The sequence below is a fragment of the Leucoraja erinacea genome, unplaced genomic scaffold (genome assembly GCF_028641065.1).
Source record: "Leucoraja erinacea ecotype New England unplaced genomic scaffold, Leri_hhj_1 Leri_147S, whole genome shotgun sequence".
NCBI classification, from domain to species: Eukaryota; Metazoa; Chordata; class Chondrichthyes; order Rajiformes; family Rajidae; genus Leucoraja; species Leucoraja erinaceus.
In genome coordinates, this window is record NW_026575759.1 from 69,196 (window position 1) to 82,387 (window position 13,192).

Genomic DNA, 13,192 nt, shown 5'->3' on the forward strand with positions numbered 1-13,192 from the left:
AACAGTAAATTTAATTAAATTTAATTTGTCCAATTTTAGATATATTAGAAATAATTTAACTATTGATTCAGTCAAACTATATTTTAATGCAATGATTGGGCCATACATGACCTACTGTATAACAACTTGGTCACAGGCATGTAAGTCCACACTAAAGCCTGTTGAAATTGCTTATAAACAAGCCCTAAAAACTCTAGACAAAAAGCCCAGAATGTACCATCACTGTAGCATCCTGAAGAAATTTGATCTGCTGAGCTGGGAAAACATAATAAAATATTCAGGACTTGATTTTGGCTTACAAAATCTTCCGTGGACTAGCCCCACCTCCGTTAAAGGACTTCATAAAGAAAAACACAAATAGTAACCTCATTTACCAAACATCTAAAAACATGGTTACTGCAAAATCAAAACTGCAATCATAATCTACCTTAAAATTATCCTGTGGTTCTATTTTATTGTTACTTTTTTACTTTATTGTCTGTTTTGTTTTGTTTTTGATTTTTGTTTTGTCTCTTTTCTTATTGATTGATTGTGTTGTGATGTGTTTACCTTGTTTACCAGAGGGACTAAAGATGGAAATTAGCTACTGGCTACAATCTTGCGTAATACATGTAAATGTTTATTAATATGCACTGTCCCCTAAATAAATAAAATTACAAAATATATACATGTAGCCCTCGCTCAGTGGACGTCAGGAAAGGCTCGGGAGTACAGATAAGATTTTAGTCTCGACTTAAAGGAGTCGATGGAGGGGGCAGTTCTGATGGGAAGAGGGATGCTGTTCCACAGTCTAGGAGCTGCAACCGCAAAGACGCGGTCGCCCCTGAGCTTATGCCTAGACCGCGGGATATTCAGCAGCCCCAAGTCGGTCGATCTGAGGGGGCCTGGAGGTGGAGTGGTGGGTGAGAAGACTTTTAATGTAGGAGGGGGCAAGCCCGTTGAGGGTTTTGTAGACATAGAGGAGGGTCTTGAAATGTATATGGAACCGCACAGGGAGCCAGTGGAGAGAGGCCAGGATCGGGGTGATGTGGTGCAGCGGTAGAATTTCCACCGTACAGCGCCGTTAGTGTCCCGGGTTCGATCCCCGCCACGTGTGCTTTCTGCACGGAGTTTGTACCTTCTCCCCGTGACCTGTGTGGGTTTTCTCCAAGATATTTGGTTCCCTCCCACACTCCAAAGACTTACAGGGCTGGTTAGGGTTAATTGGCTTGGTGTATGTGTAATAGTGTTAGTGTGTGGGGGTGGCTGGTCAGAATGGGCTCGGTGGGCCGAAGGGCCTGTTTCCGCGCTGTGTCTCTAAACTAGGTCTTTATTCTCTGGAGCGCAGAAGGTTAAGGGGGGACCTGATAGAGGTCTTTAAAATGATGAGAGGGATAGACAGAGTTGATGTGGACAAGCTTTTCCCTTTGAGAATAGGGAAGATTCAAACAAGAGGACATGACTTCAGAATTAAGGGACAGAAGTTTAGGGGTAATATGAGGGGGAACTTCTTTACGCAGAGAGTGGTAGCGGTGTGGAATGAGCTCCCAGTGGAAGTGGCGGAGGCAGGTTCATTGGTATCATTTAAAAATAAATTGGATAGGCATATGGATGAGAAGGGAATGGAGGGTTATGGTATGAGTGCAGGCAGGTGGGACTAAGGGGAAAAAAATTTGTTCAGCACGGACTTGTAGGGCCGAGATGGCCTGTTTCCGTGCTATAATTGTTATATGGTTATATGGTTATACTAAACTAAAAGTACAGAACAGGAACAGGCCAACATTGTCTGTGCCAAACATGATGCCAGGATAAACTAATCTCATCCGTCCGCATATGATCCATATCCCTCCGTTCCCTGCTGATCCACATGCCTATCTAAAAACATCTTAAACACCATCACCACTTCTGGCAATGTGTTCCACGCATCTACCACTCTGTGTGAAATATCTTGGCCCTCACATCTCCTTTAAACTTTTCCTTCTGTGTTTGTGCATGGGATTGGGAAGATTGGGCGGCATGGACAAATTGGGCCGAAGGGCCTGTTTTCATGCTGTACGACTCTTATGAATTTTCATAAAGGTTTCGAGGGATATGGGCCAAACGCAGGTAGGTGGGACGAGTGTAGATGGGATAGTCATAAAAAGCTGGAGTAACTCAGTGGGTCAGACAGCATATCTGTTGAAAAGGAACAGCATGGCTAAGCCATTTTCATGGTCTGATTTTCACCCAAGTACCCGTTGTACGCTATATTAACGTATAAAATTCTTAAAGGGATTGTACACGCTAGATGCAGGAAACATGTTCCCAATGTTCGGGGTGTCCAGAACCAGGGGTCATGGTTTAAGAAGTAGGGGTAGGCCATTTAGGATTGGGATGAAGACAAACCTTTTCACCCAGAGAGTTGTGAATTTGTGGAATCCTCTGCCTCAGAAGGCAGTGGAGGCCGATTCACTCGATACATTCAAGAGAGAGTTCGATATAATGTAGATCTTAGGGCTAATGGAAACAAGGGATGTGGGAAGAAGGCAGGAACGGGGCACTGATTTTGGATGTGTAGGAAGGAGCTGCAGACAATAGACAATAGGTGCAGGAGTAGGCCATTCGGCCCTTCAAGCCAGCACCGCCACTCAATGTGATCATGGCTGATCATCTACAATCAGTACCCCTTTCCTGCATTCTCCCCATATACCCTGGCTCCGCTATCTTTAAGAGATCCTATCTAGGTCTCTCTTGAAAGTATCCAGAGAACCGGCCTCCACCGCCCTCTGAGGCAGAGAATTCCACAGACTCACAACTCTCTGTGTGAAAAAGTTTGCCCTCATCTCAGTCCTAAATGGCTTTCCCCTAATTCTTAAACTGAGGCAGAGAATTCCACAAACTCACAACTCACTGTGTGAAAAAGTGTTTCCTCATCTCCGTTCTAAATGGTTTACCCCCTTATTCTCAAAGCAGATGCTGGTTTAAACCGAAGATAGACACAAAAAAGCTGGGGTAACTCAGCGGGACAGGCAGTATCTCTGGAGAGAAGGAATGGGTGGCGTTTCAGGTCGAGACCCTTCTTCAGACTGTTCCCGTTGAGTTACTCCAGCTTTTTGGGTCTACTGATTGTGGATGATCAGCCTTGATCAAATTGAATTGGAAGATTCAAGCAAGAGGACATGATTTGAGAATTAAGGGACAAAAGTTTAGGGGTAACATGAGGGGGAACTTCTTTACTCAGGGAGTGGTAGCTGTGTGGAATGAGCTTCCAGTGGAAGTGGTGGAGGCAGGTTCGATTTTATCATTTAAAAATAAATTGGATAGGTATATGGATGAGAAGGAAATGGAGGGTTATGGTCTGAGTGCAGGTAGATGGGACTAGGTGAGAGTAAGTGTTCGGCACGGACTAGAAGGGCCGAGATGGCCTGTTTCGATGCTGTAATTGTTATATGGTTATATGGTTATATGAATGACGGTGTTGTCTCGAAGGGCCGAATGGTCTACCCCAGCGCCCATTTTCTATGTTTCTATGACTTGCAGTATCATCAAAGACCCACACCATCCTGGCCACACACTCATCTCCCTGCTACCTTCAGGTAGAAGGTACAGGAGCCTGAAGACTGCAACAACCAGGTTCAGGAATAGCTACTTCCCCACAGCCATCAGGCTATTAAACCTGGCTCGGACAAAACTCTGATCATTAATAACCCACTATCTGTTATTTGCACTTAATCAGATTATTTATTCATATGTGTATATTATTTATACGGTGGTATATGGACACACTGACCTGTTTTGTAGTCAATGCCTACTATGTTCTGTGTGCTGAAGCAAAGCAAGAATTTCATTGTCCTATACAGGGACACATGACAATAAACTCACTTGAAGTCTATCTGTCTCAATGCTGTTTCTGGGATCTACCTGTAGCTATGTGTCAGTGCGCAGTCACGCCTCTCAGAACCACTGTATGCCTTTTCCGTCTCGGTAATGGGACGAAGGCAGCGTTTCTCTTTCACGCCTCGGATGAAACTGAATATCCGGCGTAAATTTAAAAGCCGGGTCCTCCACCCGCGGAGTTTCTCTTTCGGGTGACTTTGGCTGGGGTTTTTTTTCCGATGGAGTGATTTCGGGGTATTTCCCTCCTCGTTACATCACTGTTGTGTGTGTGTAGGCGGAGGCGGCGGCTTTATATATACACTGCAGACACACATGTACACCACACACACACACATCAATCTCAGAGCAACATCAGCCAGTAGCTGCAACAATCAGACACCATGATCAAGTCAAGTCCGCTGGACCCAGAGAAGGGAGCGATAGTCGTTATCCGAGAAGCAAACTCGAGGAGGAGGCACCTCTGGCCGGCTCTCTGCGCCCTGGCAGTTCTTGCCTTGTTGGCCGTCACTTCATATCTGGTTCTCTCGCAAATAAGACAGGTAAGCGGCTGGGGAGGGGAATGGGACTCGTTTATGTTTGAGAAGCAAGTGGCAAGATACAAAGATAGATACAAAATGCTGGAGTAACTCAGCGGGACAGGCAGCAGCTCTGGAGAGAAGGACTGTCATATGAGGAAAAATTGAAAATACCAGGCTTGTATTCACTGGAGTTTAGAAGGATGAGGGGGATCTTATAGAAACATGTAAAATTATAAAAGGACTGGACAAGCTAGACGTAGGAAAAATGTTCCCAATGTTGGGTGAGTCCGGAACCAGGGGCCACAGTCTTAGAATAAGGGGGGGGGGGGTGGGGGGCATTTGAGACTGAGGTGAGAAAAAAAATTGTGGAATTCCCTGCCACAGAGGGCAGTGGAGGCCAAATCACTGGATGGATTTAAGAGAGAGTTAGATAGAGCTCTAGGGGCAAGTGGAGTCAAGTCTAGTGAATGTAGGGGTTACCTAAAGTTAGAGAAGAATCAAAGTGCTGGAGTAACTCAGCGGGTCGGTCTGCAACTCTGGAGGACAATCACAGACGAAGTTTTGGGTCTGAAGAAGGATCCCGACCTCATCAATCTCTAAGGGTCATTACCGCTTAAAAAGACATAGCCACAAAGAACTGCAGATGCTGGTTTACCAAAAGAAACATACACAAAGTGATGGAGTAACTCGGCGGGTCAGGCAGCATCTCTGGAGAAGTTGGATCGGTGATATTTCGGGTCGGAAGAGTTCATCAGACCCGAAACATAATCGCCTATCCATGTTCCCCAGGGATGCTGCCTGACCCGCCGAGTTACTCCGGCACTTTGTGCGTGTCTGCCGCGGTGTAAACCTGCACCTGCAGTTCCTTCCTCCACACGAGGTTTGCTTAAAGTCAGACACAATGTGCTGGAGTAAGTCAGCAGACCAGGCAGGCTCCCTGGAGAACACGGATAGGTGATGGCATTTGGGTTCCGAAGAAAGGGTTCGACCCGAAACGCCACCTATCCAAGTATCCCAGAGATGCTGGCCGACCCGCTAAGTTACTCCAGTAGATGGGACACAAAGTGTTGGAGTAACTCAGCGGGACAGGCAGCACCTCTGGATAAAAGGAACTTGTACCGTTTCGGGACGAGAAGCTTCTTCAGCCACATTGTGTGTGTGTGTGTGTGTGTGTGTGTGTGTGTGTGTGTGCGTGTGTGTGTGTTTATGTGTGTGTGTGTGTGTGTGTGTTTTGGTAAAACTGCATGTGCTGCTCCTCGTGTTGGAGCAGTCAGTCCCATTTGGGATGAAACCATCCGATCACTTTCACCCCCCTAACTCTCTCCCTCTTCATCCTTGCAGAATGGCAGCGATTCACAGTTGCAGTTGGAGGATGCGACCTCAGCGGACAACGGTGAGTGTCTTGGCCCCCCTCTCCTCCGTCCGGCTCCCGGCTCGCAAATACCCCCCTCCTTCCGCACCACTCCCACCCCTCACGCCCGTGTCTTTCTTGGCTGATACCTGTCAGGGTCAGAGTTGGACCTCTTTAACTTTCCCCCTCTCTACTGCCTCTCTCTCTCTCACACACACACACACACACACACACACACACACACACACACACACACACACACACACACACACACACACACATACACACACACACACACACACACACACACACACACACACACACACACACACACACACACACACACACACACACACACACACACACACACACACATACATACACACACACACACACACACACACACACACACACACACACACACACACACACACACACACACATACACACACACACACAGACACACACACACATACACACACACACACACACACACACACACACACACACACACACACACACATACACACACACACACACACACACACACACACACACACACACACACACACACACACACACACACACACACACACATACACAACACAATATTGTAGGCATAAATACACTGTCTCTCTCTGTCTCTCTCTACCACTCTCTCACTCTCTCTCACACACACACACACACACACACTCTCTCTCTCTCACACACACATTATCTCCCTCACACTTTCTTTCTCTCCCTCCCCCTCTCCCCCTCTCCCTCTCTCCTGTTATGTAGTCACCCTGAGTGTAGTTTCTCAGTACTGACCAGGCCATTCTTTCTGCAGCATTGCCTCATCTCATGAAACAGATTGGAGATGACCCAAGAGGAAGGATTGCAGCTCATCTCGTCGGTAAGAGACTCACTCACTCCCCTCATCGCCATCAATTGCTTGGGGAGAAACATGGGGAGTGTAGGCTACTGCTTAGCCTTGACAGCGTGGGCCATAGTAACGTAGGCAATAGGTGCAGGAGGAGGCCATTCGGCCCTTCGAGCCAGGACCGTCATTCAATGTGATCATGGCTGATCATCCACAATCAGTACCCCGTTCCTGCATTCTCCCCATATCCCATGACTCCGCTATCTTTAAGACCCCTATCTAGCTCTCTCTTGAAAGCCTCCAGGGAGCCGGCCTCCACCGCCCTCTAAGGCAGAGAATTCCACAGACTCACAACTCTCTGGGTAAAAAAGTGTTTCCTCGTCTCCGTTCTAAATGGCTTACCCCTTATTCTTAAACTGTGTGGGCCCTGGTTCTGGACTCCCCCAACATCGGGAACATGTTTCCTGCCTCCAGCGTGTCCAAACCCGTAATAATCTTACATGTTTCAACTTGATGGGCCGAAGGGCCTGTTTCCGTGCTGCATCTCTAAAGTAAATGTGTAGGAAGGAACGGCAGATGCTGGTTTAAACCGAAGCTAAGACACAGAGTGCTGGAGTAACTCAGTGGGTCAGGCAACATCTCTGGACTGGATGGAAGGAATGGGTGGCGTTTCGGGTCGAGGCCCTTCTTCAGGCTGAGGGTCGGGGATAGGGGCTGGTGGTGACTGGTGATGGTACCTGCTTTCATTATGTGCTGACATTGACCCCCTCTCTCTCTCTGACTCACAGCATCAACAAACAGACCAGGAAAGGAGTTGATCTGGGAGAAAACGGTCCTGCCAAGTAACGTGGTGGGAATGGACTTTGTGAACAACGGCCTGGTCATCGAGACCCGTGGCTTCTACTTTGTCTACACCCAGGTGGTCTTTTACGGCAAGGATTGCCCAGATCATGCCATCTACCTGAGTCACAACATCACCTCCAGGGCGAAGGGCAGCCAAGACACCAACCTGCTCCTGAAGGCCATGAAGTCCGCCTGTCACTTCCGCCAGCACCAGCAGCTGTGGTACAAGACCTCCTACCAGGGGGGTGTGTTCGAGTTTGACGTGGGAGACCAGGTCTACTCCATGGTCAATGAGTGGATGCTGAACTATGTGGACAATTCCTCGGGGAAAACTTTCTTTGGTATGTTTGCCTTGTGAGGAGCCAGGTGCATGGGCAAGGATGGGGGATATTGTTCACTGCGAGATGCATGACTGGACTTTGTTGGGGCATGCTGTCCTAAATTACATTAATTGCACTTTCAGATTTGTTACTGTGTTTGAAGTACTCATGTATGTTTACAGTTTGGCAGGTGGCACTGACAGCAATTCTTCTATACATCTCCTTCATCTCTTTCACTCTCCCTCTCTCTTTCTCCCTCTCGTTCCTTCCCTCCCCCCCCCCCCTCTCTTTCTCTCTCTCCACCTCCTATCCTTCCATCACTCCCCTTCTGTCCCATTCACACTCTCCCTCCGTACATCTCTCCTTCACTCTCTCCCTCTCTCTCTCCCCTCTCCCTCTCTCCCTGTGGATTCAGGATGTGGTACTAAGCTGTCAGATGTGTTTGGGCATTACTGGAATACCTATGTGGTAAACCCCAGCTCTGTTAAACAGCCTCAACAAGGTGCCAATGGCAATTTACCTGTAATCCACTTTGAGGACCTGTAATCCACCTGTAATCCATCTGCCCACTTGTTGGTGATTAATTGTATTGTCCTTATTGTCAAAGAGAGGAATTCGATGGGAGATTTCCTTTGAAAGATATAACTGATATAATTTATATTGAATTTGTGTTTAAATGTATTGATCTTATTGAAACAGGTACTCCCGAGGGAGAATGTACGCAGACAATCCCAAGAGCTGATAAGCAAGGCACCTGGTCTGATATTCAGACTGTTTACCTTAATGACCAGTTATTGATCCCTTGAAGGGTCTAATCAATGTATTGTCTCTCTCTGTAAAACACACAATGATGGAGTAACTCAGCAGATCTGGGGGACATGGGTGAAGCCACGCTTTGGGACGAGGACCTTCTACAGGTTTGGTCCCGATGTTGGATCCCATCTGCTCGAGGACATTCTCCAGATTCGGTCTCTAGGGGCAGGTTTCTGCAAAGGCGCTGAGCTTGCTGGCTGGAGAGTGGACCCAGTCAGTCGACTTGCTTTCCAAATGGCTAATTGTGGTCATCGTTCAGGGGGAAGATGCAACTTTTCCACGTTGCAACTAGTTGCCACCCAGCCCACTAAGAATACTATTCCATGAACGCTATGAGTCAGCTGCCCACTCAAAACAAAACAGTCCACATTGGGTAATTTGGTCAAGTTTCAAGTTCAAGTTTGCAAGTCTTCATTCTTTGGCCCGGGGTTTTTTCCTTCAACGGGATGTGAGCTGCTCGCATCCGTGCTTCTGGAACGTCGGGAGTTCTTCCCGAACCCCGGCAATTCCAATCCCGCCACCACGTCCTTGCAGAAACCTGAGACCTTCATCACCAATCTGCCGGCAATGATCCTGGGGAGGGGCACATGTCCCATTTCACCCAGGGGGAACGTGTTCAACCCAGAGCACCCCACTGTTAGACGTCAACTCTGGCAATTGCCAGAGGAAAGAATTAGATAGAAAATTGTTGCATCTGTTTTAGAGATGTCTATAAATGTCAAAATCTCTCTCAAGAGATGTCATACTGATATAATTTATTATTTAAATGTATTTATTTAATATTTCATTTATATTATTATTTATTACTATTATTATTATTATTATTATTATTATTATTATTATTATTATTATTATTATTATTATTACTGTTATTTATATAATTATTCATGGTCAGGATGTTGGAAATAAAAGTTAATAAAAGTATTATAAGAGCAAAATATTTTTAGTTCTCTTATTTCAATAGACAGTAGACAATAGGTGCAGGGGAGGCCATTCGGCCCTTCAAGCCATTCAATGTGATCATGGCTGATCATCCACAATCAGTACCCCGTTCCTGCCTTCTCCCCATATCCCCTGACTCTTTAAGAGCCCTATCAAACTCTCTCTTGAAATGTGGATTTCATGTGGACTTGTATGTTTGTTCCTTATAACTGATTTCTGTTGAGGGGGTTATTATAGTCTGGGGAAGCTACAAAGTGTTGGAGTAACTCTGCAGGTCAGGCAGCATCTCTGGAGAGCAGAGGGTGGCATGGTGGCGCAGCGGTAGAGTTGCTGCCTTACAGCGCCAGAGAGCCGGGTGTGATCCTGACTACGGGTGCTGTCTGTACGTTCTCCCCGTGACCTGCGTGGGTTTTCTCCGAGATCTTCGGTTTCCTCCCACACTCCAAAGACGCACTGGTTTGGTTGGTTAATTGGCTTGGCAAAGAATTGTCCCTAGTGTGTGTAGGATACTGTTAATGTCAAAAGTCAAAGTCAATTTTATTTCATCACATGTACCGGAAGGTGCAGTGAAATGAATTTGCCAGCAGCGATACACTTAAAAAGAACACATAATACACAGTAGAATTTAACGCAGAGTTCTTCACAGTGGTAGAAGGCAACAAAGTTCAGCCAGTCCTCCTCCTTGTTCACCCGTGGTCGGGGCCATGAGCCCTCCATAGTCGTGGGGATCGTTGGTCGGTGCAGCCTCGGTGGGCCGAAGGGCCTGTTTCCGCGCTGTATCTCAAAACTAAATGAAGCAACAAGCAACATGCAGCTCCTTGTTTCTATGTTATGGTCTGAGATTGAGTTTAGTGCAGTGGATGATACAAGGTTCTCACTCAACATGGAAACAGGCCTTTCAGCCCAACTTGCCCACACCAACCTGCATTAGTCCCACTCCTCTCCCTCTCTAACCCCACCCCCTCTCTCTACCCTCCCTCTCTACCCCCTCCCCTTCCTTCTCCCCCCTGCCTCTTCCTCTCTAGCCCCCTCTTTAACCCTCCCTCCCTCTCTACCACCCCCCCCTCTCTCCCCCCCATCCTCCTCCCTCTACCCTCCCTCACTACCCCTCCCCCTCCTTCTCCCCACTGCCTCTCACTGTCTACCCCCTCTCTAGGAGTTCGGGGCTATGCGTGAGTGGTGCAAAATTGCGTCGGGGGAATGCCTTGCGTTGGGGGAATGGGTGAGTGGTGGAATCTTGGATTGGGGGAGCAATCACAACGGGTCTGCACTTGGTCTAGTATCCCTCTAAACCTATCCTATCCGTGTACCTATCCAAATGTTTCTGAAACATTATGATAATACCTGTCTCAACCATATCCTCCATTCTGCTAATCCCCTTTGTGTAAAAAAAAGTTGCCCCTCAGGTTCCTATTAAATCTTTCCCCACTCACCTCATGTCTTCCTGTTCTTGATTCCCCAACTCTGGATAGAATGTTCTGCGCATCTATTCCTCTCATCCTCTATAAGATCATCCTTCATCCTCCTGTGCTCCAAGGAATGCAGTCCTAGCCTTTCGTCAGAGGGTGGTGAATCTGTGGAATTCTTTGCCACAGACGGCTGTGGAGGCCAAGTCAGTGGATATTTTTAAGGCCGAGATCGATAGATTCTTGATCAGCGCGGGTGTCAGAGGTTATGGGGAGAAGGCAGGAGTAAGGGGTTGGGAGGGAGAGATAGATCAGCCATGATTAAATGGTGGAGTAGACTTGATGGACCGAATGGCCTAATTCCACATGACCTTATGCTCTCTACCTCCTCGTATAGCTCAAGCCCTCGAGACCTGCCAACATCCTCATGAATCTTCTCAGCTTCCTTTCCTGCTCGACAGCAGCATTTCATCTCCGCGACTCTCTCTCTCTCTCCCTCTATGGGCAAGCCAGTGGCTAACAAAGGCTCATGGAAATCTGTCAGGTTTGGCAATTCTTGCAAAGAACGTCCGGCTAACTTATTCTGAATCCAAGCAGACTTCCTCATCTTGAGGCGTCGAGATATTTTGGGGACTTTTGAAAAGGAACTCACGAAACCAAATATAATTAGAAAGAGATGTGTTTGCGTGGGAAACAGTTCCTATTTGGCAACAGGTGGGAAAGTTATTGGGAGTTTTGGCACTTCAGTTATCACACAGTCCCTGCGAAATGACGGAACTGACATATAATGAAACAATGGGTCGACTGGGGCTTGTGTTCACCGGAATTTAGAAGGATGAGAGGGGATCTTCAAGGGTCAAGAGTGTTTTATTGTGTCATATGACCTGGATGGGTCATATGACAATTTGGAAGGGGTAGGATAGGGACCCACAATCTCATTTATATCAACGGATGGAAAGGGTCAAGAACTTCAAATTACTGGGTGTGAATATTTCCGAAGATCTTTCCTGGTCCCAGCACACTGATGCAGTTATAAACAAGGCACATCAGCGCCTCTACTTCCTGTGAAGATTACAGAGTCGGTATGTCAAGGAGGACTCTCGAACTTCTACAGGTGCACAGTAGAGAGCATGCTGACCGGTTGCATCGTGGCTTGGTTCGGCAACTTGAGCGTCCAGGAGCGGAAAAGGCTGCAGAAAGTTGTGACCACTGCCCAGTCCATCACCGGCTCTGACCTCCCCACCATCGAGGGGATCTATCGCAGTCGCTGCCTCAAAAAGGCTGGCAGCATCATCAAGGACCCACACCATCCTGGCCACACGCTCATCTCTCCGTTGCCATCGGGAAGAAGGCACAGGAGCCTGAAATCTGCAACATCCAGGTTCAGGAATAGCTACTTCCCCACAGACATCAGGCTATTTACAAGATGGCGGATGTGCGGGAGTGGGCGCCGTCTGTGTATGGCAGCCTGCCCGCAGTCCGTCTCTACACTTTTTTATTTTATTTTGTTTTAAGTCCTGTTAAAAAATGTTAGTGGAGGTCTTCTATGTGGGGGGTAGGGAAGGGGGAAACTTTATTTCTTAGTCCCCTACCTGGTCCGAGAGGCAGCATCCCTCCAAGCTGCTTCTTCCCCCCGTCCTCGCGGCCTACCATCGAGAATGGAGCGGCGTTTCCTGTCGGGTCCGGCCGGGACTACAGCTTCAGCGGCGGTGGTGCAGCGCTGGGATACCAACACGGAGCGGGCGATGCCTTACCGGGTCGCCGTGCAGTAAGCTCCGGAGCGCTGTGGCTGTCGATCCCAACATCGCGGAGCTGGGGCTGCGGGCGTCCGGCCACGGGCGGCGCTGGATTTGGAGCGCCGCGGAGCCAGGGATCGAGTTCGCCGGGGTCGGAGCTCCAACCGGCGCGGCCTGAGGGCTACGAGGGCCCCGGTCTCCGGGGAGGAGGCGGCCGCTCCAGACTTTTCCAAGCCGCTGAGGAATGTTTCACCCGACGCCGAAGTTCCATCTTCATGGCAAGAGGGCCCTGAAAATCATCGGACTGGCTGCACGGCCACAAATGGGCCCCGACCTCGGGTGTTTCACAGAGGAAGAGGACTTAACTTTCTGGTGCCTTTCCCCACAGTGGAAAGTTTTGATTCTGCTGTGGGGGGACGTTTGTGTTGAACTCTATAATGTGTTGTGTCCATTTTATTCATTTTTATTTAACCTTTTTCTATGGTTTGTAATGGAACTTATTATTTAATTTATGTAAAGCACTTTGGGGTCAATGCAAGTTGACTT

At 47.9% G+C, this 13,192-nt stretch overlaps 1 protein-coding gene across 1 annotated transcript; it reads left to right on the forward strand.

Annotated features, from left to right (window-relative positions):
* The first annotated feature begins 698 nt into the window (after positions 1 to 698).
* LOC129715888 (tumor necrosis factor-like) lies at positions 699 to 9,233 on the forward strand. Its single transcript, XM_055665780.1, has 4 exons — positions 699 to 4,394; positions 5,715 to 5,766; positions 6,554 to 6,619; positions 7,375 to 9,233. Exons 1-4 carry the CDS (start codon positions 4,236 to 4,238, stop codon positions 7,785 to 7,787), a joined length of 690 nt encoding a protein of 229 aa, XP_055521755.1. The 5' UTR covers positions 699 to 4,235; the 3' UTR covers positions 7,788 to 9,233.
* The last annotated feature ends 3,959 nt before the right edge of the window (positions 9,234 to 13,192 follow it).

Bases quoted from the DNA above. Each gene is read 5' to 3' on its own strand.
- LOC129715888 (XM_055665780.1), top strand. From the start codon at position 4,236: ATGATCAAGTCAAGTCCGCTGGACCCAGAGAAGGGAGCGATAGTCGTT. The intron at 5,767-6,553 runs GTGAGTGTCTTG...TTCTTTCTGCAG, and splicing joins TGCGACCTCAGCGGACAACG to CATTGCCTCATCTCATGAAA. The intron at 6,620-7,374 runs GTAAGAGACTCA...TCTGACTCACAG, and splicing joins GATTGCAGCTCATCTCGTCG to CATCAACAAACAGACCAGGA.